Source organism: Nicotiana tomentosiformis, chromosome 8 (genome assembly GCF_000390325.3).
Source record: "Nicotiana tomentosiformis chromosome 8, ASM39032v3, whole genome shotgun sequence".
NCBI classification, from domain to species: Eukaryota; Viridiplantae; Streptophyta; class Magnoliopsida; order Solanales; family Solanaceae; genus Nicotiana; species Nicotiana tomentosiformis.
Window position 1 is genome coordinate 12506842 of NC_090819.1, and position 22546 is coordinate 12529387.

At 38.4% G+C, this 22546-nt stretch overlaps 3 protein-coding genes, 4 non-coding genes and 1 pseudogene across 7 annotated transcripts; 6 read left to right on the top strand and 2 right to left on the bottom strand.

The window, feature by feature from the left end:
- Nucleotides 1–2554: 2554 nt before the first annotated feature.
- LOC117277085 (U2 spliceosomal RNA) lies at nt 2555–2750 on the top strand. The gene has a single exon (XR_004507361.1). It is a non-coding gene; the product is annotated as a U2 spliceosomal RNA (small nuclear RNA).
- A 92-nt stretch (nt 2751–2842) lies between these two features.
- LOC138896775 (pentatricopeptide repeat-containing protein At1g03540-like) lies at nt 2843–5488 on the bottom strand. The gene has a single exon (XM_070182091.1). The coding sequence runs from the start codon at nt 4762–4764 to the stop codon at nt 3478–3480; it is 1287 nt and encodes a 428-aa protein (XP_070038192.1). The 5' UTR covers nt 4765–5488; the 3' UTR covers nt 2843–3477.
- A 615-nt stretch (nt 5489–6103) lies between these two features.
- Nucleotides 6104–6298, top strand: LOC117276685 (U2 spliceosomal RNA). Its single transcript, XR_004506952.1, has one exon. It is a non-coding gene; the product is annotated as a U2 spliceosomal RNA (small nuclear RNA).
- A 1147-nt stretch (nt 6299–7445) lies between these two features.
- On the top strand, nt 7446–7641 carry LOC117278579 (U2 spliceosomal RNA). Its single transcript, XR_004508943.1, has one exon. It is a non-coding gene; the product is annotated as a U2 spliceosomal RNA (small nuclear RNA).
- Nucleotides 7642–8522: 881 nt separating this feature from the next.
- LOC117278580 (U2 spliceosomal RNA) lies at nt 8523–8707 on the top strand (annotated as a pseudogene).
- A 2915-nt stretch (nt 8708–11622) lies between these two features.
- LOC138898318 (U2 spliceosomal RNA) lies at nt 11623–11818 on the top strand. The gene has a single exon (XR_011410793.1). It is a non-coding gene; the product is annotated as a U2 spliceosomal RNA (small nuclear RNA).
- A 92-nt stretch (nt 11819–11910) lies between these two features.
- On the bottom strand, nt 11911–14415 carry LOC104097674 (pentatricopeptide repeat-containing protein At1g03540). Its single transcript, XM_009604278.4, has one exon. The coding sequence runs from the start codon at nt 14346–14348 to the stop codon at nt 12546–12548; it is 1803 nt and encodes a 600-aa protein (XP_009602573.3). The 5' UTR covers nt 14349–14415; the 3' UTR covers nt 11911–12545.
- A 1264-nt stretch (nt 14416–15679) lies between these two features.
- LOC104097673 (syntaxin-124-like) lies at nt 15680–17884 on the top strand. The gene is made up of 2 exons (XM_009604277.4): nt 15680–16423; nt 17350–17884. Exons 1-2 carry the CDS (start codon nt 15915–15917, stop codon nt 17780–17782), a joined length of 942 nt encoding a protein of 313 aa, XP_009602572.1. The 5' UTR covers nt 15680–15914; the 3' UTR covers nt 17783–17884.
- The last annotated feature ends 4662 nt before the right edge of the window (nt 17885–22546 follow it).

The window sequence follows — 22546 nt, forward strand, 5'->3', positions numbered from 1 at the left end:
GGCTTCTTAGTTGTGCTTCGACAACAATTAGGGCGAGAATGTCTATGGCGAATTTTTCAATCACAAATCTAACCGCTCAACACACGAAGCTTCAGCTTGAATCGATGAGGACTAAAATCACTAGCCTTAAGGCTTTGATACCATGCTGAATTAGCAGATCTGAGATGAAGAACCCTAGCTAAGACAAGAGATGAAATGAAATGAGGAAGGAAGAAGAATATCGGTATCTTTTTCATTCAATGAAACAATGGGCTACAACTCTGTATTTATATAATTAGTTACTATTAGAACTAACTAACCGCCTCTAACAATCTACTAACAACTCTACTGATAAATAGACTAAAATGCCCCTGCTCTATATACAAACTAAGTGACCCCTTTCTCTACATATATCCTAGAAAACTAGGGCGCTTGACCAAACGAACTACTTACCTTGTTATGTCAAGCGGGATCACTTCAATCAATTTATACATGTTTTAGCTTCTGCATTTTAATTATTATAAGTATTTAGTAAAATTTTCCGAGACACCGCTTCGCCCAACGTAAATCCGCCCCTGGATCCAGCATATTATAAGCAGCACTCCCAGGAATTTCAAGCATACGATACCGGAGATGCTTACCGATCTGATACAATTTGCAAGGTTTAGATCGCGCAAGAACTCTAATATTGAGAGTTTGTGGTGCTGCAACATTTATCTCGAGTAAACTTACGGGAAAAGCACGAGGAAGTGCTTTCGACTATATATGATCAGGAAGAATGAGCTTTCCAAGAAATTAAATATAGTCATTAGAAGTGTACTAAGTTCTTCAGTTCCTCAAAATGGAAGCTTGTGGTTTTGCAGGTATGCTCCACTTTTGGCTTTTGCACCTCACTTGCCATTAAGAAAGATATCATGATTTATGTTTGAGAGTGCTAAATGTGCTCCATATAATATACAAGGGATCATTTTAAGGGCCCGTTTGGCCATAGATTAAAAAAAAATCACTTTTTTCGTTAAATTTTAATTTTTTCAAAATCAATGTTTGGCTATGAAAATTTTAAATTTCACTTGAAGTTGAATTTCGGAATTCTTCGAAAATTTAAAAAACTCTAAAAAATTATTTTTCAAAATTTACTTCAAGTCACTCAGAAAAATTCAAAAACAGCTCCAAGTTGTATTCATGTCTCAAACACAACTCTAATTTTCAAATACCATTTTCACTTGATTTTTACTTTTTTCAAAATTTCACAATTCTTATGTCCAAACGCCCAATAAGTCTACCCTCAATGTTAATGGACTATGTTGGATCTTTTCTCTTCTATTTACATCAGCACCTACTAATAAAGATATAACTGCACAAAAAAGCTCAAAATTATACTTTATCTTTGGCCTCCTCACGTGCCTGTGCCTGTCACATAATTTTTAATTTGTTCCCTCCAAACGAATAGCTACTATGTCTGATGTCTCTCTGTCTTCGATCATTTTTGCGAAGAGAGTAATGCCAAGCAACTCATCTGTAAGGAAACAATTAGAAGAATTCTGAAAATAAAGAAAGTCTAAGAGCTGAGAAACTATCTGTTTAATTTATATTCTTGCTTACCCAAAAGAAAGAAAGATAACAGGTGCAGTGCTCAATCTTTTATTGAAGAACCTATTGCAAACAATAAGTAAAAATGTGAAGCTAATTGCTGGTGCAAAGGGACAGCTTGAACATCTGGTGAAAAAAAATTAAAAACCTCAATGCTTTCCTAGCTATAGAGGATGCTGTGAAAACTCAAAGCAACAACACTGGAAAAAGTTTGTCAGAAAAACTCGTATTAATATGCAGTCAAACCTCTTTATAATAGTCTCGTTTGTTCAATATATTTTTAGTTGTTATAACGTAGTGCTATTATAGAACATATATTATAACATTAACATAGAAATTGATTCAACTTGACTTTTATAGTGAATGGTTGTTATATGACGATGTTGTTATATAAATGTCTGACTGTAGTATACAAAGTTGAGGATATCTATCAATCTTGATAAGCTCTTCTGCACGTAGAGAAAAATATAATTAAAAGAAGGTTGATTATTGCAGCCGTCAAAGAGCTCGAAAATCAGGTGAGAACCGTCATTGAAAGGTGAAGAAAACTTCGTGAGGAAAACCTCGGCAATATCTCGGATGTTCCAAAAGCCAATTTGGTTTTCAAAAAACTCAGCTACTCTTGGTATTACTCTCTTTGCAAAAAACGATGTAAGACAGAGAGACTGATAGCTAATCGTTTGTACGGAATAAATCCGTTAAAAAAGCTGTGTGTAGGGTTATGACTAAAATTGCACTATTTTGTTGAAGCAAATGGACTATTGGTGCTCCATGGGAAAGAATATGTATGATTTTAGGTTTTTTCTCCGCTTCTCAACAAGCTGCAGTTTGCCCTTTGGTAACCTTCCAAGAAAGCAGAGAAGTTCCTTTCTGGGAACTTAAAAGAATAATATATAATAAGGTTTGTCAATCCCACATCGATAGAAAATGGAAAACAAAGAGTTGAAAGGCAGTACAAAAATGAAGCCCATGAACAAAGTAAAGCATACCTTTCTCGGCCTTTTGGCTAAGATCAAGTGTAGTATCTGTTCTTATCAGTTTAATATCTGATATGTGGGCCATCGGCTCACACGATATTAACTTAATTTTTTAAGGGGAAAGGTCCATCAAGGTAGCTTGCTATCTGGATCTTTGCGCGTCGCCCTGGTCTTGCACTATTGCTTGGGCCTGGCGCACCCTACCAAATCAAGTGCTAATGTTTTCTGTTCGAGTTGTGCAAATGTCAGGCTATATATTCCATTTACGTCAGCATCTAGTAATAAAAAGTTAGTAGAAGTTTACAACGAGCTCTGCAATTTGCTCTATTTAGTCCTTCTAGAACAGAGTGCTCATTACATTTAGCTTGCTCTTGGTTGAACAAGAGATTCATTTTCAGTTAATACAGAGAAAGATAGAGATGCAACAGGTGATTTTCAGTGCTCATTACTTCAACTAAATCTATCGTCCTAAACCAGCGGAATAAAAAAGGAAGAAAGCTTTGAAAAAATCTGTTTTTCTGCTGTCAAAGTTTATTAATAATCTCAAAGAATTCGATAATTCTATTTCTACAATGTTGCACATTGCTGAAAACATTCTCATGACATGTCGTTGGAAGGCTTGTGTCGCTAGTAAATCTCCTTTCCTATAAGACTAAGACCAAGATGTTCCGGATAATACACTTTGAGCCATTAGAAAACGCGTGCACGGACATAATTATGGGTTGAGAAGTTTCTATATCATGTGCCGGGTCCGTGCACGCGTTTATAATGCTGGATACTCAGACAACAACTTGCCATGTAAACGAGGAATACATGATAACTGTGCTATGTATCTGCATTATCATCTTGAGCACTTTCAGAAATGTTTCTTCGTAGGGGCATATACCGGTACTTCTTTTCACTGAAAAGGCTATAAGCTGTTAGTATTCGTTTAAATCCAGCTCTTCCCAGTTATCTTATTCACTCTTTTTTCTTGCATCTGCCTCCGAATCTCAAGAGCATCGGCCCACCGGCCTACTGCTCTGTACACATTTGCTAGAAGAACATAACTCAAATGATAATCAGGTTTTAGTTCCATCATTTTCTTTGCAATACGCTCCGCAACAGTAGGATTTGTACTGCTAGTACAAGCGCCAAGTAGGGTAGCCCAAAGGGAAGAATCGTTTCTGCATTCTGCACCTAGAATCAAGCTTTCAGCTTCTTCTATCTCTCCAACCCGACCAAGAAGATCGACCATGCAACTATAATGCTCAATATGAGGTTTGATACCATACTCATTAATCATTGAGAGAAAATACTTTCGCCCTTCATCAACCATACCACTGTGACTACAAGCAAAAAGAACTGCGATAAAGCTGATGTAATCCGGTTTGACCTCTTCACTAATCATCTCCTCGAATACTGCAATGGCTTCCGTGCCTTTCCCATTCTGAGCAAATCCAGATATCATTGAGTTCCAGGTAACGGAATTCGTAACCTTCATTTGGCGAAAAATAACATAGGCGTAACTATCAAAGCCACATTTTGCATATAGATCAACTAGAGCTGATTCCACAATAACATCACTCCAGCCACCTCTCCTTATATACTGGCAGTGAACTTCCTTCCCCGACTTCAAAGCTGCCAACCCGGCACAGGCACGAAGAACAGTCCCAAAGCTATAAAGATCAACTTTCCCCATCATCCTAAAAAGCTCGATAACAGCGTCAAAGTCACCCTTTTGACAGTATCCGCCCATCAACGCACACCACGACACAAAATTCGTCTTAGCCATTCGGTCAAAAACACGCTGAGAATCACTAACCAGCCCACATTTCGCATACATATCCACTAAACTACTATCCACAACAACATTCCCACAAAGTCCACTTGTTACAATCTTAGCATGAACTTCTCTACCTTGCCTCGGCCTACCCGAATTACCCAGTGCAGTCAGCACACTTCCAAACGTAAACAAATCGGGCAACAACCCATTCTTCCTATGCATTAAATAAAACAACCTCAAAGCCTCCTCATGCAATTCACACCTCGTGAGACCCGAAATAACCGAAGTCCAACAAACAGCATCTGGTTCAGGCAATTCATCAAACACCTTAACTGCATCACCTGATTCACAATTCTTTCCATACATATCAATCAACGCGCTCACAATCACATTATTCTCATTAAATCCACGGATAATCACAACACCATGAAACCCACGGCTCACAGCACTCATGCTAAGCAGCCTAAATCAAGGATACAAGATGTGACTAAGCTCCGCTTCTGCGCCCATACGCCGCATTTGCACGCACGTGCGGAAATACCTTCGCACCTGCGACCACTGCACACCCCTTTCCAGGCCGCTTCTGCGCTTCCCTGTTCGCTTCTGCGAGCTCTCACCTAGGATAAAAACTTCGCAAGTGCGATCGCACCAGACCCGATGCACTTCACTAGCCTTTTAATTCCAAACTTGATCCGTTAACCATCTGAACTCCACCCGAGGCCCCCGGAACCTCAACCAAACATACTAACAAGTCCTAAAACACGATACGAACTTAGTCGAGGTCTCAAATCACATCAAACAACATTAAAAACACGAATCGCACCTTAATTCACGTTTAATGAAAACTAAAAAATTTCAACTTCTACAATCGATGCCGAAACCTATCAAATCAAGTCCGATTGACCCCAAATTTTGCACACAAGTCATAATTGACACCACGGACTTACTAAAACTTCCGGAATCAAAGTTCGAGTCCGGTAACCACAAAGTCAACTCTTGGTCAAACTTCTCAACTTCTAAAACTTCAAATTTCTAACTTTCGTCATTTCAAGCCTAAATCAACTACGGACCTCCAAATCACTACCCGAACACGCTCCTAAGTTCGACATCCATACTATGATTTGACATCACATATACCAACTAATTATCTCTAGTTTTTCATTAATAGACCCATAAGCGCAACTCGAACAGAAAACATTAATACTCCCACTGTCCCAATTTATGTGGTTTCAAAAGTCAAACTTTTTAATTTTGATTGTAAATTCAGACATAAAATTTATATATTTGAAAACCACGAAGTACTATAAGTCATACTAAGTAACAATTTAAAATATCAAAAAAGCATATGAAATATTCACGGTCAAAGGAAAACTCATTTGACTCTTGAAATCGAAACTCCGCCACATAAATATGGACGGAGAATATAACGACTCTAGTATTTCTAATTCCCGGATTGATTAAGACTGAAAAATATACTAACAACAAACTGGAAATATACTAAAAACATAGGAATTGCATCATCTTCATAAATGACACAGTAGTACTTAAGATAAAAGAGTTTACAGTGGTTCATTTTCAGAAATCATGCTTCTGATATGAATCTACGAGGCTGGTCCACTTTTCAACAAGCTGCACTTTGCCCTTTGATATCCTTTAAAGAAAGCAAAGGAGTTCCTTTCTGGGAACTAAGAAGAATAATATAATATGGTTTGTCAATCCCACATCGATAGAAAATGAAAAACAGAGAGTTGAGAGGCATTAGAGAATACGAGACTCAAGCGGTAAGTAAAGCATACCTTTCTCGGCCTTTTGGCTAAGATCAAGTGTAGTATCTGTTCTTATCAGTTTAATATCTGATATGTGAGTCATCGGCTCACACGATATTAACTCAATTTTTTAAGGGGAAGGCTCGTCAAGGTAGCTTGCTACCTGGGCCTTTGCGTGTCGCCCTGGTCTTGCACTATTGCCTGGGCCTGGCGCACCCACCAAATCAAGTTTTAGTGTTTTGGTGTTGGTTCTGGGCTTATTGTTTGATAATATATCTATCAGAACTACTTCTGTCCCAATTCGGATGGGAAATCTATATTGTCAATGTATATTAATTTATTTTCTTCTTAGTCTATTTTAAAAAAATATTTTTTTTATATTTAAAAATAATTTACTTTTATGTAATAATTAAAGCAGCACAAAATATCTTAATTTTACATGTGTTAACACATATAAGAATTAAACTCACCCTTGAAGGTTATGTTTGTAGGTAGCTTTGTATACTATAGCAGGGGCAGAGCTACTAAAAGTTAAGGGGATTCAAAATTTATGTTAGGTTGACATTCTAGTATTTCTTTTAATCATCTTTTGTAAATACAATAAAAACTTTGTTCTATCAACCTTCGTTTTAATTTGATTACTTGGCCTAATAGTTTGTTAAGCTCGTCATGTTAAATAAATCTCTGAACTTTATATATACCGTCATTAGTGTTCTTACCTTTGACACCTTTTTCTCTTCTCTTTGCGTACTTGAGAAATTCGAACATGTAAATCGGGAGTTTATGAAATTCCAAAGGTTTATATTTCTTTGGAAGGATGGAATTATGATTATGAAATTGAAATCTAGGGAAAGACGGCAAATATATGGATGAGCACCCTCTTCCTGTTATTGTGTAATGTTGTGGAATAAGCACGATTAATCAAATGAAGTAAAATGCTTCGATAAGACCCCATGCTCTGAGCCGCAAAATATTCTTGACTAACTCATAGTTACACGGTTTCAACCCCCATTTTTTTGAGAAATGTATATTTTTAGCCGCTCCCAAAAATAATAGGCGACGATTTTTTTTTTTTTTTGGTATATATATATATATATATATATATAATATACTTTTTGGTTAGCAAAATACAATTAAATTCGGCTGACCGACTAATTTTGTATTTTTGCCTTTTCTTTTATGGGGTAAGTTATTTAGGAAAGAGATAGGATGGTTTACACTACAAAGAAATCAAACGAGTTCCTTTCTTGGAACTAATAAGAGTCATAGTAGGAGTAGTATAGTAAGGCATATCGACATAAATTGGAAAACAGAGAGTTGAGACTTGAGAGGCATTATAAAAGAATAGGCCCATATGTCAAGTAAAACATACCTTTCTCGGCCTTTTGGCTAAGATCAAGTGTAGTATCTGTACTTATCAGTTTAATATCTGATATGTGGGTCATTGGTCCATACGATATTAATTCAATTTTTTAAGGGGGAAGGCCCTTCAGGGTAACTTGCTATCCGGGCCTTTGCACGTTGTTTTGGTGTTGCACTATGGCCAATGCCTGGCGCACTCCACCAAATCAAGTTTAAATATTTTTTGTTCGTGTTGGGCTTATGACAGTTCTTCAAACATAATATTAGTAGTTCAGAAGGATTGTGATTGTGTAATGCACATAAAAGAAGGGCAATCCACGTATGCTATGACTTATTGTGTAGAAGGAACAAACATTTAAAATGAAAGTAAGGAAATGTTTATTGATCTTTAATTATCTCTGAATCTCTAATCTATTAGTATTTTCTTTCTTGAAGAAAGGGAAAGACCCTAAAAGGATTAAATCTCATTCATATGTCTTTATCATTTTCTTGCAAGTTTTGTACTTTTATAAATTGAGGCTTCCTTGTCACCCAACAACAAAAATAATATCCACAATGCACTGTAGTCTTTTAGAGAATTTTGTTTAAGGAAGGCTATTCTCTCATAATTTTTATTTTTCTCTTTTTTATATTAGTAAAAAAATCACATGTAGATCGATTGACCAAATAATTATAAATTATTATGTCTAATTTAATATATTTTTCTTTTGTTATCTGATTTATTGTTAGCTTATGCAACCACCATGTTATTTTTCGATCCCAATATCCATATCATGGAAAAATCCTGTTATGAGCTAATCAAATAATCTCGAGCTCAATGATTAAAGCATCTCATAGCAGAGCTGTAGATGTGCTGCCAAGATGAAAATGATAGTGGATGTTGGGACAATTCCATTTCTTCATTCTCATGTGTAAGTGAGCAAAGGAATCTTTATACAATAAATATCAGGAGCAAAATGCTTTAAGCTGTGGAAATCCTCTATCCTGCAAAACCGAGGCCTCCCCCCAACCACATCGATAGACACTGATAAACAGAAAGTTGAGAGGCACTATAAAAGAAGAGGCCCATGCACAAATTAAAGCATACCTTTCTCGGCCTTTTGGCTAAGATCAAGTGTAGTATTTGTTCTTATCAGTTTAATATCTGATATGTGAGCCACGATATTAACTCAATTTTTGAAGGGAAAGGCTCGTCAAGGTAGCTTGCATCTTGGGCCTTTGCGCGTTGCCTTGGTCTTGCACTATTGCTTGGGCCTGGCGCACCCCACCAAATCAAGTTTAAATGTTCTATGTTTGTCAAGACATGTTCCAAGCTATTTTGGTGGAATTTACCTGCCGTTGAGGCAAATGTTCACATATATGGTACAAATTGTTGCAAAACAGCGAAGACGCATGCTGTGGCTTTTTGTTAGAGCTGTAAATGTGCAGCATGTCTTCATTCTGATGTTTAAGTGATCAAAGGAATCATTACACAATTTAATATCAGGAACGAACGAAATGGTTCTCTCTGATGTGTAAGTGGAGAACATTTGGTATTCTGAAACAGAAAACCGGTTTTTACGGCGGCTTGGTCAAATTCACAGTTACAACACATTTTACAAGGTTTATCTGGGATTTACAAAGGATCCAGCCAGTGCCGTACGCAGGACTTTTCACAAGCGATGTCAATCTCTATATTAAAGAAAGAAAAAAAGTATAACTCAAATTATATGAATAAAGCACAACTTAATCATATTACAACTCGTCTTCAAAAAAAATTTACTTTTTGAAATGTATTCAAAATAACCCCCACTAGAAATATACTAAATGTACTTTCTGTTCTATAAAAGGCACCAAACAATCACTCAAAAACTCATAATTAATCTGCGAAATCGTTCTTAATCGGTATCATCGTCAAGGAGAAAATGAAGGGAAAAAATAAAAATAAACAGACCAACTTATGGAAGCAGCAACATCCTTTAGAACTCGAAGCTTTTAAATAATTAGAACTCGCAGCAACATCCTTTCGAACCCATGATATATCCTAGAAAACTAGGGCGCTTGACCAAACGAACTACTTACCTTGTTATGTCAAGCGGGATCACTTCAATCAATTTATACATGTTTTAGCTTCTGCATTTTAATTATTATAAGTATTTAGTAAAATTTTCCGAGACACCGCTTCGCCCAACGTAAATCCGCCCCTGGATCCAGCATATTATAAGCAGCACTCCCAGGAATTTCAAGCATACGATACCGGAGATGCTTACCGATCTGATACAATTTGCAAGGTTTAGATCGCGCAAGAACTCTAATATTGAGAGTTTGTGGTGCTGCAACATTTATCTCGAGTAAACTTACGGGAAAAGCACGAGGAAGTGCTTTCGACTATATATGATCAGGAAGAATGAGCTTTCCAAGAAATTAAATATAGTCATTAGAAGTGTACTAAGTTCTTCAGTTCCTCAAAATGGAAGCTTGTGGTTTTGCAGGTATGCTCCACTTTTGGCTTTTGCACCTCACTTGCCGTTAAGAAAGATATCATGATTTATGTTTGAGAGTGCTAAATGTGCTCCATATAATATACAAGGGATCATTTTAAGGGCCCGTTTGGCCATAGATTAAAAAAAAATCACTTTTTTCGTTAAATTTTAATTTTTTCAAAATCAATGTTTGGCTATGAAAATTTTAAATTTCACTTGAAGTTGAATTTCGGAATTCTTCGAAAATTTAAAAAACTCTAAAAAATTATTTTTCAAAATTTACTTCAAGTCACTCAGAAAAATTCAAAAACAGCTCCAAGTTGTATTCATGTCTCAAACACAACTCTAATTTTCAAATACCATTTTCACTTGATTTTTACTTTTTTCAAAATTTCACAATTCTTATGTCCAAACGCCCAATAAGTCTACCCTCAATGTTAATGGACTATGTTGGATCTTTTCTCTTCTATTTACATCAGCACCTACTAATAAAGATATAACTGCACAAAAAAGCTCAAAATTATACTTTATCTTTGGCCTCCTCACGTGCCTGTGCCTGTCACATAATTTTTAATTTGTTCCCTCCAAACGAATAGCTACTATGTCTGATGTCTCTCTGTCTTCGATCATTTTTGCGAAGAGAGTAATGCCAAGCAACTCATCTGTAAGGAAACAATTAGAAGAATTCTGAAAATAAAGAAAGTCTAAGAGCTGAGAAACTATCTGTTTAATTTATATTCTTGCTTACCCAAAAGAAAGAAAGATAACAGGTGCAGTGCTCAATCTTTTATTGAAGAACCTATTGCAAACAATAAGTAAAAATGTGAAGCTAATTGCTGGTGCAAAGGGACAGCTTGAACATCTGGTGAAAAAAAATTAAAAACCTCAATGCTTTCCTAGCTATAGAGGATGCTGTGAAAACTCAAAGCAACAACACTGGAAAAAGTTTGTCAGAAAAACTCGTATTAATATGCAGTCAAACCTCTTTATAATAGTCTCGTTTGTTCAATATATTTTTAGTTGTTATAACGTAGTGCTATTATAGAACATATATTATAACATTAACATAGAAATTGATTCAACTTGACTTTTATAGTGAATGGTTGTTATATGACGATGTTGTTATATAAATGTCTGACTGTAGTATACAAAGTTGAGGATATCTATCAATCTTGATAAGCTCTTCTGCACGTAGAGAAAAATATAATTAAAAGAAGGTTGATTATTGCAGCCGTCAAAGAGCTCGAAAATCAGGTGAGAACCGTCATTGAAAGGTGAAGAAAACTTCGTGAGGAAAACCTCGGCAATATCTCGGATGTTCCAAAAGCCAATTTGGTTTTCAAAAAACTCAGCTACTCTTGGTATTACTCTCTTTGCAAAAAACGATGTAAGACAGAGAGACTGATAGCTAATCGTTTGTACGGAATAAATCCGTTAAAAAAGCTGTGTGTAGGGTTATGACTAAAATTGCACTATTTTGTTGAAGCAAATGGACTATTGGTGCTCCATGGGAAAGAATATGTATGATTTTAGGTTTTTTCTCCGCTTCTCAACAAGCTGCAGTTTGCCCTTTGGTAACCTTCCAAGAAAGCAGAGAAGTTCCTTTCTGGGAACTTAAAAGAATAATATATAATAAGATTTGTCAATCCCACATCGATAGAAAATGGAAAACAAAGAGTTGAAAGGCAGTACAAAAATGAAGCCCATGAACAAAGTAAAGCATACCTTTCTCGGCCTTTTGGCTAAGATCAAGTGTAGTATCTGTTCTTATCAGTTTAATATCTGATATGTGGGCCATCGGCTCACACGATATTAACTTAATTTTTTAAGGGGAAAGGTCCATCAAGGTAGCTTGCTATCTGGATCTTTGCGCGTCGCCCTGGTCTTGCACTATTGCTTGGGCCTGGCGCACCCTACCAAATCAAGTGCTAATGTTTTCTGTTCGAGTTGTGCAAATGTCAGGCTATATATTCCATTTACGTCAGCATCTAGTAATAAAAAGTTAGTAGAAGTTTACAACGAGCTCTGCAATTTGCTCTATTTAGTCCTTCTAGAACAGAGTGCTCATTACATTTAGCTTGCTCTTGGTTGAACAAGAGATTCATTTTCAGTTAATACAGAGAAAGATAGAGATGCAACAGGTGATTTTCAGTGCTCATTACTTCAACTAAATCTATCGTCCTAAACCAGCGGAATAAAAAAGGAAGAAAGCTTTGAAAAAATCTGTTTTTCTGCTGTCAAAGTTTATTAATAATCTCAAAGAATTCGATAATTCTATTTCTACAATGTTGCACATTGCTGAAAACATTCTCATGACATGTCGTTGGAAGGCTTGTGTCGCTAGTAAATCTCCTTTCCTATAAGACTAAGACCAAGATGTTCCGGATAATACACTTTGAGCCATTAGAAAACGCGTGCACGGACATAATTATGGGTTGAGAAGTTTCTATATCATGTGCCGGGTCCGTGCACGCGTTTATAATGCTGGATACTCAGACAACAACTTGCCATGTAAACGAGGAATACATGATAACTGTGCTATGTATCTGCATTATCATCTTGAGCACTTTCAGAAATGTTTCTTCGTAGGGGCATATACCGGTACTTCTTTTCACTGAAAAGGCTATAAGCTGTTAGTATTCGTTTAAATCCAGCTCTTCCCAGTTATCTTATTCACTCTTTTTTCTTGCATCTGCCTCCGAATCTCAAGAGCATCGGCCCACCGGCCTACTGCTCTGTACACATTTGCTAGAAGAACATAACTCAAATGATAATCAGGTTTTAGTTCCATCATTTTCTTTGCAATACGCTCCGCAACAGTAGGATTTGTACTGCTAGTACAAGCGCCAAGTAGGGTAGCCCAAAGGGAAGAATCGTTTCTGCATTCTGCACCTAGAATCAAGCTTTCAGCTTCTTCTATCTCTCCAACCCGACCAAGAAGATCGACCATGCAACTATAATGCTCAATATGAGGTTTGATACCATACTCATTAATCATTGAGAGAAAATACTTTCGCCCTTCATCAACCATACCACTGTGACTACAAGCAAAAAGAACTGCGATAAAGCTGATGTAATCCGGTTTGACCTCTTCACTAATCATCTCCTCGAATACTGCAATGGCTTCCGTGCCTTTCCCATTCTGAGCAAATCCAGATATCATTGAGTTCCAGGTAACGGAATTCGTAACCTTCATTTGGCGAAAAATAACATAGGCGTAACTATCAAAGCCACATTTTGCATATAGATCAACTAGAGCTGATTCCACAATAACATCACTCCAGCCACCTCTCCTTAAATACTGGCAGTGAACTTCCTTCCCCGACTTCAAAGCTGCCAACCCGGCACAGGCACGAAGAACAGTCCCAAAGCTATAAAGATCAACTTTCCCCATCATCCTAAAAAGCTCGATAACAGCGTCAAAGTCACCCTTTTGACAGTATCCGCCCATCAACGCACACCACGACACAAAATTCGTCTTAGCCATTCGGTCAAAAACACGCTGAGAATCACTAACCAGCCCACATTTCGCATACATATCCACTAAACTACTATCCACAACAACATTCCCACAAAGTCCACTTGTTACAATCTTAGCATGAACTTCTCTACCTTGCCTCGGCCTACCCGAATTACCCAGTGCAGTCAGCACACTTCCAAACGTAAACAAATCGGGCAACAACCCATTCTTCCTATGCATTAAATAAAACAACCTCAAAGCCTCCTCATGCAATTCACACCTCGTGAGACCCGAAATAACCGAAGTCCAACAAACAGCATCTGGTTCAGGCAATTCATCAAACATCTTAACTGCATCACCTGATTCACAATTCTTTCCATACATATCAATCAATGCGCTCACAATCACATTATTCTCATCAAATCCACGGATAATCACAACACCATGAAACCCACGGCCCAATTTCAAAAGCCCAATTTCAGAACAAGCTTTAATCACAGCAGATAAAGTGAACCCATTTGGCTCAAAACCCAAACCAATCATTTCTCCATACAATTTCAAAGAAACATTAGGCTTTCCTATTTTAACATACCCAGTTATCATCGAAGACCAAGCAACAACATCCTTGTACAACATTCCATCAAAGAACCTACGAGTATCCGCAAAAGTGGGACCCAATTTGAAATACAAAGCAAGCAAGCTGTTCCCGACAAAACGGTCATTTTCGAGGCCCGTTTTGATGACGTGACAGTGGAATTGAAGCCCGTGATTGAATGAATGGGCTTTCGTACATGCTTGTATTAATGTGGCGTATAGTATTGGTTTTGAGGAGATTCTATTAGCAGAGCTTATGGTGTTGAGAAGGTTTAGAGCTTGGGAAAGTAATCCTGACCTGCAAAGTTGGATTGTTTCGGATTCTTTAGAGGGTGGATTTGTGAGGGAAGTAATAGAGCTGTAATGGCGTTGGATAAATAGTTTCAAGAACATGACAGACACTGCTGAGGAAGAATCAGCCGTTGAGTCGTTTTTTTTGAAAAAAAAAAATTAGAGCCTCCCCTACATTTGTTGGTGCTTTTATATTAGAAAAAAATGATTAGCCAGAAATTTTCTAAATCGCCAAGTGACGCATAGTCTGTGCCTATGGTAACATAATACTACCTCCGTTCCATTTCATTTTGGTGCGTTCTAAAAAGAATGACCCGTTTTTAAATTTAAAAATAATTTTATTTAAACTTATAATTCTATCCTTAATGAGAAACTTTTATAACCACACAAATACTCCGGGACTCTTTTTGAATTATTTAGGACCACAAATTCCAAAAGTCTTCATTTTTTCTTATACTCCGTGCCTAGTCAAACAAGTTCACATAAATTAAAACGGAGGGAGTATATATTAACTCCAATACCGTGTTACACACCATCAAGATTTTGTATAACATGGGTGGTCAGAGCTGGATTCAGAATTTAAAGTTGTTTACCCTTTAAAGTTATTAGTGTTGAAGGGGAGTCTTGGCGCAACTGGTAAAGTTGCTGACATGTAACCAGGCAGTCACTGGTTCGAGCCGTGGAAACAGCCTCTTACAAAAATGCAGGGTAAGGCTGCGTACAATAGACCCTTGTGGTCCAGCACTTCCCCGGACCCCGCGCATAGCGGGAGCTTAGTGTATTGGGCTGCCCTTTTTAGTGTTGAAACCATTGTATTTTTAAAGTTATGGGTTCATATCAACTGTTTGTTACAATTTTAGTGAATTTTTACACATAAATTTATGGTTCGCAGTAAAAATACCGAGTTCAGATGAACTCGCCAGCAATATGCTACATCTGCCTCTAATCCGCGGAGTCTTTACAAATTTAGTGTAACCAATTATAATAGGTTGGTTATCATTTTTATCAGGTTATCAATTAATGTTTATCATAAGAGTTTTATCAATAATTACTATATAAATGACATAATTATGTAAGAATTTTTCAGGTGTAATTACTGCATCAAGCTTAGACTCAACCATGAAAGTGTACTGTCATACCTGAAATGTCCAAACAGAAGTCCATAAATATCCTATTTGGTCAAACAGAAGTCCATAAATATCTTTTGTTTAATGACTTTAATTTCCTATTTGGTCAAATATATAAAGACCAGGTCAAGGCAATTTCTTCGGCTATGTTAATATGAGGCAGAGGTCACAAACCAAGTGGCCCAAAAAAAAAAAAAAAATTCTTCCTGTTTTATCGACCGTCCTCATGTTTGTTTTGTTGGAATTTTAATACTAACAAGTGACTGGTTCACCTCTAATAATATGACTTTCAAATCTTCACCAAACAAATGAATTTGGTTTGTTATTGTCTCTTAATGAAGGCTTTTCTCTTGTCACCTTCTCTTCTTCTTTTTCCTCTACCAATTCATAACCCCTTTGGACATGGCCACAAGCCTATCATTCTAATTGCAAATATTATAAGGATTGAAGAGAGAAGGCTTAGACAAGATAAAACCAACTTTAGTTTAGATTACACTTTGAAAAAAATAGAGGAAAGGAAATTATTTAAGGTGGCGAAAAGATGAATGACTTGTTTTCTCCTTCGTTAAAAAAATATCAGGACCTGAAACAACAAGTCCAGATGGATGATCTGGAAGCCGGGGCCGGAAGGTCCGGCCCCGACCCTTCCCAGAATGAAAGCATTGATCTTGCTAAATTCTTTGAAGATGTAGAGAATGTGAAAGAAGATATGAAGGATGTTGAGAAGCTTTATAAAAGATTGCAAGAATCAAATGAAGAGAGCAAAACCGTGCATAGTGCTAAAACTGTAAAGGAAATAAGGTCTCGAATGGATAATGATGTGACACAGGTCTTGAAACGAGTTAAGATCATCAAAGGAAAGCTTGAAGCTTTGGAAAGATCCAATGCAGCTAATAGGAAAATGCCAGGTTGTGGTCCAGGATCCTCTGCTGATCGAACGAGGACTTCTGTAGTTAGCGGTTTAGGAAAGAAATTAAAAGTTCTCATGGATGATTTCCAAGCATTGAGAGCAAGAATGAATTCAGAATACAAGGAAACGGTGGCAAGAAGGTACTAGTAAATGGTGTAACAATCTTATCTAAAAGTTTAAATTATTAGAGAGAGCAAGCTCTTATCCTCGAGCATATTCCCTATCTATTAGTAAGGTTGTCAAAAGGCTCTCTGCTAGATCCTTTATAACTCTAATATAAATAACAGGGATAGGGGCGTTATCGAGCAAGAAAATAAATGCACTACGCCCTTGCTTCATGTCTTATTTTTCACTAAGAAACTAATCTAATAGAAACGGTGTTTTATATCAAAGTCAACTTTCTCTCTTTCTAGTTTAGTGAAATAAGGGGCCTTGCAACCTAAGTTGCTCGCACTTTTCACTTTCGGTGTCGTACCCATGTCGACACGATGTGGGTGTGAGTGTGGGTAAGAGATCCTTACCAGATCTAGTCAACCAATTTTGGATACTTTGACCAAAATCGACGGAGAAATTCAGGACAGATACAATAATTTGTTAAATCAAAACAAAAGATAGGGTGAAACTAAAGAAAATGGAATACCTTGTATATAGAAATTTCTATGTCAGTTCTTTTTTTTTTTAATCTCCTTTTCGAATTCTCATTTTAATTAATATTTTCTCTTTCTCATCTACCATATATGTTTGTCATATAATATCTCATAATTTAGACATATTCTTATATTTGAATTATTTTTAGCCGAAACCTCGCACTTGTATCCTTACTTGAATTTGTACCCGGATTCTAAAATTTAGATCATGAATGATCCAACCTCTACATCTGCACCCGTATCGGATACCCGTACCCGAGTACGAGCAGCTTAGCTTTCAACCTTAATTCAAGTTGCTTCACCCTACCTTTCTATTTTCTCAAATAGACATTTTGGAATCTCTTGTTCATAGATCCTGAAACTAGATCAATATCCATTCTCAATCGAACTATTTGTTTACTTATTTATATCTTCAATAGGTACTTCACCGTGACAGGAGAGAAAGCAGACGATGAACTAATAGAGAATTTGATATCAAGTGGAGAGAGCGAGTCATTTCTCCAAAAGGCGATTCAAGAACAAGGAAGGGGACAGATTATGGACACCATATCAGAAATTCAAGAACGACATGATGCTGTGAAGGAAATTGAGAAGAACTTGATTGAGCTACATCAAATTTTCCTAGACATGGCTGCACTAGTGGAAGCACAGGGACAACAATTAAATGATATAGAGAGTCATGTGGCACATGCAAGTTCATTTGTTAGAAGAGGAACTGATCAACTCCAAGAGGCTAGGGTGTTGCAGAAAAGCTCAAGAAAATGTACTTGCATTGCCATTCTCCTTATCATTCTGCTTATCGTTGTCCTCACTTTTCCACTTTGGTCACCTTTAATTACTAGCCGATTGTAGAAATGATCTCTAACAAAAAGAGAAAAGACCCTTTTGGGATATTCATTGTAAGAATATTTTCTTTTCTTTATTCAATGCGATCACCTTTTGTTTGTGTGACAATACTTATAGAAGTAACTTCTGTCATATTGATGTCTTGCTTCATAATTGTACATATATATATATATATATATATATATATATATATATATATATATATATATATATATTGTATTCCTTAAATTAATCTGTATAATAAATATTGTTTACCCTCAAAATCGGATAGCAATTGAATTTGTACGCGGTTTTAAGGATACATGATCTAACTTGATACAAAATGAGAAATCAGATTTAAATTGAAATTAATGATAAACAAGTAAATGCAAACCTCACATGTTGAGTAATCTTGGCCTTGAAGATTGATCACCCTCGAGTCAAAGATGCTGCAATCGGTGCCGGAACAGAGTGATGAGATGACTAGAAATAACAGTTTATTGCTTTGGGATGCGTGTTACCATGTTCTTTACAAATAATCATACCCCTTTATATAGTAGAGGAGTCCTACTTTAGGTACAATTCCATATAAGGCAAAAAATCTCATGATTCGCTAATTAATCGGTTTCATTGATACATGCCGAGATTCCCGTCGTGATATCCGACTGGTTACAGATATTTCGGCCGTCGATAATGTTTTCTCGAATTAATTCGAAGTCGTGGTCAGTTCCGGGGTTACAAACTTGATAATCTTGAAGACGCATATTCTAACCTCGTGCCTAGGTTCGGTGGAACCTAAGGTCGATCTTCAATCCATTATATTTCATCCCCGATCTATCATGCAATAGATGAGCTCGGTTTCTACTGTATACAGATAATCCCCTCATTTTTCGGAGAGTAAACAACGAGAAACGATATGAGCCCCCGATCCTTGTCTCTATACTTTGCGCTAGAAACGACAAAATGGGCGAAACGTCTCATCAGTCACATCTAAATGGCATTAAATATTCGTCAGTTGCTGGTCGGCCACTATAGGTTTTGAACCGTCGTTTGCAAACTATAAATACTTCCTCCTTCATTCATTCAAACTTTACATCCAATCTTTTTCTACTCTTGTTCTTAAAGAAACTTTGCATTTTCTAGTGTTTTCCCCAATTTCTTGAGAGCTTTGTAAGGGTTTCTCCTTTGTCTGAACTATTCAAGCGTACCCTTTTAACTCCTTCTTCTTAATCTTCATAAAAAAATGGCGAAGACTTCTAAGTCTGTTCCCCAAAATGAAACTCCTTCTGCCTCGCGACCGACTGAAGAGAAAAATATTTCTGCTGCTACTAAGGAAACGACACCGGAGCCTCCCTTGAAGATGTTCGTTCCTGCGGGGTGCCCGACTGGTGCTGATTTTAAGGTCGAGAAAACTTCATCAGTCCCAGGTCGGTGCGAGCCAGTCTCGAGATATATATGCTCGGTCACCGACAACTTCCTCTCCAAGGTCAAGGAGGATTGCAACTGGGTTGGTAAGCATGTGGTTGTGCCTACGCCCGAGGAGGCGATCACTACCCACGTGGTGGGTTTCCTGAGTGTTTACACTTATCCCTTCATGTTGGGCCCCTTGGACCCGGTCATCATCGCCTTTTGTAAGAGGTACGAGGTGACCCTAGGCCAAATTCATCCATCCTTTTGGAGGATAGTCATTCTCCTCCGCTTCTTTGTAAACAAGATTGAGGGGTGTCCCTTCACCATCGATCACCTCATACGTCTGTACAGTCCCCGACTCTATCGAGGGGGGCTAATAAAACATGTCCGTCGGGCCAGTAAGGCCACATTCTCGAGTATCGATGAGGATTGGGACCGAGGCTGGTTGGGCTGATTCGTTCGAGTGAAGAGCTCAGACTTAATCCCCGTCGAGGACATGCCATTTCCTGAGAAATGGAACATGAAGCGTAAGTATAACCTTGACTTTAAGATTTTGTTTATCATTTTTCTTTTGCCCTTCTTCTTATTGATTCTTTGTGATGCAACTATTGCTCGGATGCCGGATGCCGTTCCTCGACTCAAGGAGTGGGTCGAGGGCATCGTGTCATAAAAACCATATTCCAAGCGCGCGTGGCACGAACTTTAGAAGGGACGGTGGGAGGCCCGTGCTCACGGTGAGATTTCTCTACTGAGTGAATTAACACTTAGTTTTCTTAGCTATATTCATTCTCACTTTTTCTTCCTTTGTAGGTCTTCCCAAAGATGTCGAAATGAGTCCCCCGTTCGGTGACGAATACGTCATCCCCGAACCATCTATTCCGAGGCAGGATAAAGGGAAGAAGAGAAAAAGGGCTCCGAGTTCTCCGAACTTGGAGAAGAAAAAACAAAAAAGGAGGCTGGTGTGCAAATCCAAGGAAAGTGCCAGCGCTCGGGAAGCCCCATCAGATTCGCTCAGTCGACTGAGGGACTAGTCCGAAGAAGAAGAAGAAGCCTCATAGCTGATGACCCGATTGAGAAGCGATACCGAGTTGCCTCAAACCAGGATAACCGATGAGGTGGCAGTGGCCGAGGCCTCCGAACCAGGGAAGGACGAGGCCATTTTTCCCTGAGCTGTGGAGGTCGACAAGGAGACCACGCCTGGTATTCCTCGGGCTGAGGGAAATGCCCCGAATGATACGCCTGGGGTGATAGATCTTTTCAGGTCACCATCATTCACCGACTCCATGATAAACAAGGCCCAGATGCTGAAAGGACGCACAAATGATGGGCCTCAAGGGGCGGCAGATTCTTTCAACAACTTCTTCGATGGCTTAGATTCTACCGCCTCGGAGGATGTCACCGGGTTAGGTGACTTACCGGTACCAAAGAACATGTCATCTTTGGGAGCCAGCGGATCTTCTTCGATTCCGAGATTAGTAGACCGGTTCCCAGCCCCGAGTGCAGATCCTGACCGGAAGCGATCAATCATCATATCCATACAGGAGGATGCCCGGGTTCTCTTCGCTCCCGTGGGGGTTGCCAGCTATCTTCGTTGCCTGGTGACCGAAAAGGATCAGGCCAAAATGGATGAGGTGGAGGCCCTATGTATTTTCAATGAAGCTCAACATGCATTGAATCGGGTAAATTCGAATGCCTTTTTATTATGTACTTAGATTAAATTGCAAATAATCGTAACATTCTTCTTTGTGGTCGCAGGCATCGGTGCTTCATCACGAAACTTTTCTCCGATATTGGAAAGAGTTAAACAAACACGAGGCTGAAACCCGGGATCTTACTGAGAAGAGGGATGCTTACAAGCTACTTAGTGAGAAGCTCCAGGGCGGGTTAGAAGCGGCTCGGAAGGAACATGTCAACCTGGTCGATCAGGTAAGATGAGTATTTGAAGTTAGTGATGATGATTCAGACGCAGTGGCTAACGACCCGAACTTGCAGGTTCAAAAGAAACTTTACTAGATCGAGCAGCTCCAGGCGGAGGTGGACACGGTGAAAGTTGAGGCCGAAGAATGGAAGAAAAACATGGACCGTCTGGCCTCATAAAAGAAGACTGCCCGAGAACAACTGGCTTCGACTGAGTTCTAGCTCCTGGCTGCAAAAGAAAAAGCCTTGGTACAAGCCAAAAATATCGAGGAGCTCCAGTCTCAACTGAGCTCGGCGATCTCCGGCGAAGAAATTCTGGCCAAGGAACTTGAGGTGGCCAAGTCGGAGATTGTTGTGGTTAAGACCGAGGCTGATGAGAGGGTGGCCCATCATAAGGCCGATGCCGAGGCGGCTCAGGATCAAGTGAGTAACTTGGTGGAGCATATAAAGTGGCAATCCTGAAGGGAGGCCCTCGAGGGAGTTCGAGCTCAGGGTTTTGACCTGTTGGCCAAAATCAAGAATGCCAAGGTGTCCGAAGCCAAGTCCAGGAAGCTGGCTTATCCTGAGGATGAGGATTTCGAGGGATCTGACGATTCGGATGAGTCCGAAGGTAGCGGAGACCCCAAAGGTAATGATGCGGCCCCCGGCAAAGACTAGGCCACTTAGGATCTTTTTAAGCATTTTTTTGTCTTTTGTTTTTTTTAGGCTGATTTGGCCGTTGTAAAGTTTTATATCGGGGCCATTCGACCCTTGTAAAAAGAAATTTCTTATTATGAATATAAGGCCTTTTCATTTCAATAGCTTTCAAATTTTCTCTTTGCCTTGTTTATTTTTATTTGCAAAGATCTAAATGCCTTGGCATGAAACAATTGGTTTTTGTTTATAGACTCGAAGAAACCTTACCTTCAACTATTTCGTTTTAAGGCATCGTGGGGGTTCGGTGTGACCGAAAATTTTCTTTCCCCAAAGTACTTAGACCTTTTTTTTAAGTCATAGTTTGTCGAGGGTAGCATTTGGAATCGGTTAAGAAATTTCAAGGCCTTATTTTTTACGGGCTTCGGACGTCTCCGAGCCATGTTTATGTGGTCGTAGCCTTTATAGTTTGGGTGTTGTCCCGTGTTAATATCATTATCCCCAGTTATCCGAGTTTTCCTTAGATGGCAGTCCCCTAGTGGGGGTGGCCTTAGCCTATAAAATTCAGGGGTTGCCTAATAGATCTTATACCCCCAAGGTCTAATATCGTTCGAGTTTATTTTTCGGACAGCAATCCCCGAGTGAGAGAGTGATTATTCATACTCAGGTTAAGGAAGCCCTTGGGCTCGTTTCCTTTAGGGGATCGGAAGCAGGGAACTCCTTAAGAAATGCAAAGGAAAACATTTTAAAAGACAAGATGTTTGCAAGGAAGAGATTTCTCTTTATTCTTGTGCATAATAGTTGTCACACCCCTTTTTACCCCCAAAAATA

Coding starts and splice junctions, on each gene's coding strand:
- LOC138896775 (XM_070182091.1), bottom strand. CDS start 4,764: ATGAGTGCTGTGAGCCGTGGGTTTCATGGTGTTGTGATTATCCGTGGA.
- LOC104097674 (XM_009604278.4), bottom strand. CDS start 14,348: ATGTTCTTGAAACTATTTATCCAACGCCATTACAGCTCTATTACTTCC.
- LOC104097673 (XM_009604277.4), top strand. CDS start 15,915: ATGAATGACTTGTTTTCTCCTTCGTTAAAAAAATATCAGGACCTGAAA. Junction 16,424..17,349: donor AAGGAAACGGTGGCAAGAAG/GTACTAGTAAAT, acceptor TATCTTCAATAG/GTACTTCACCGTGACAGGAG.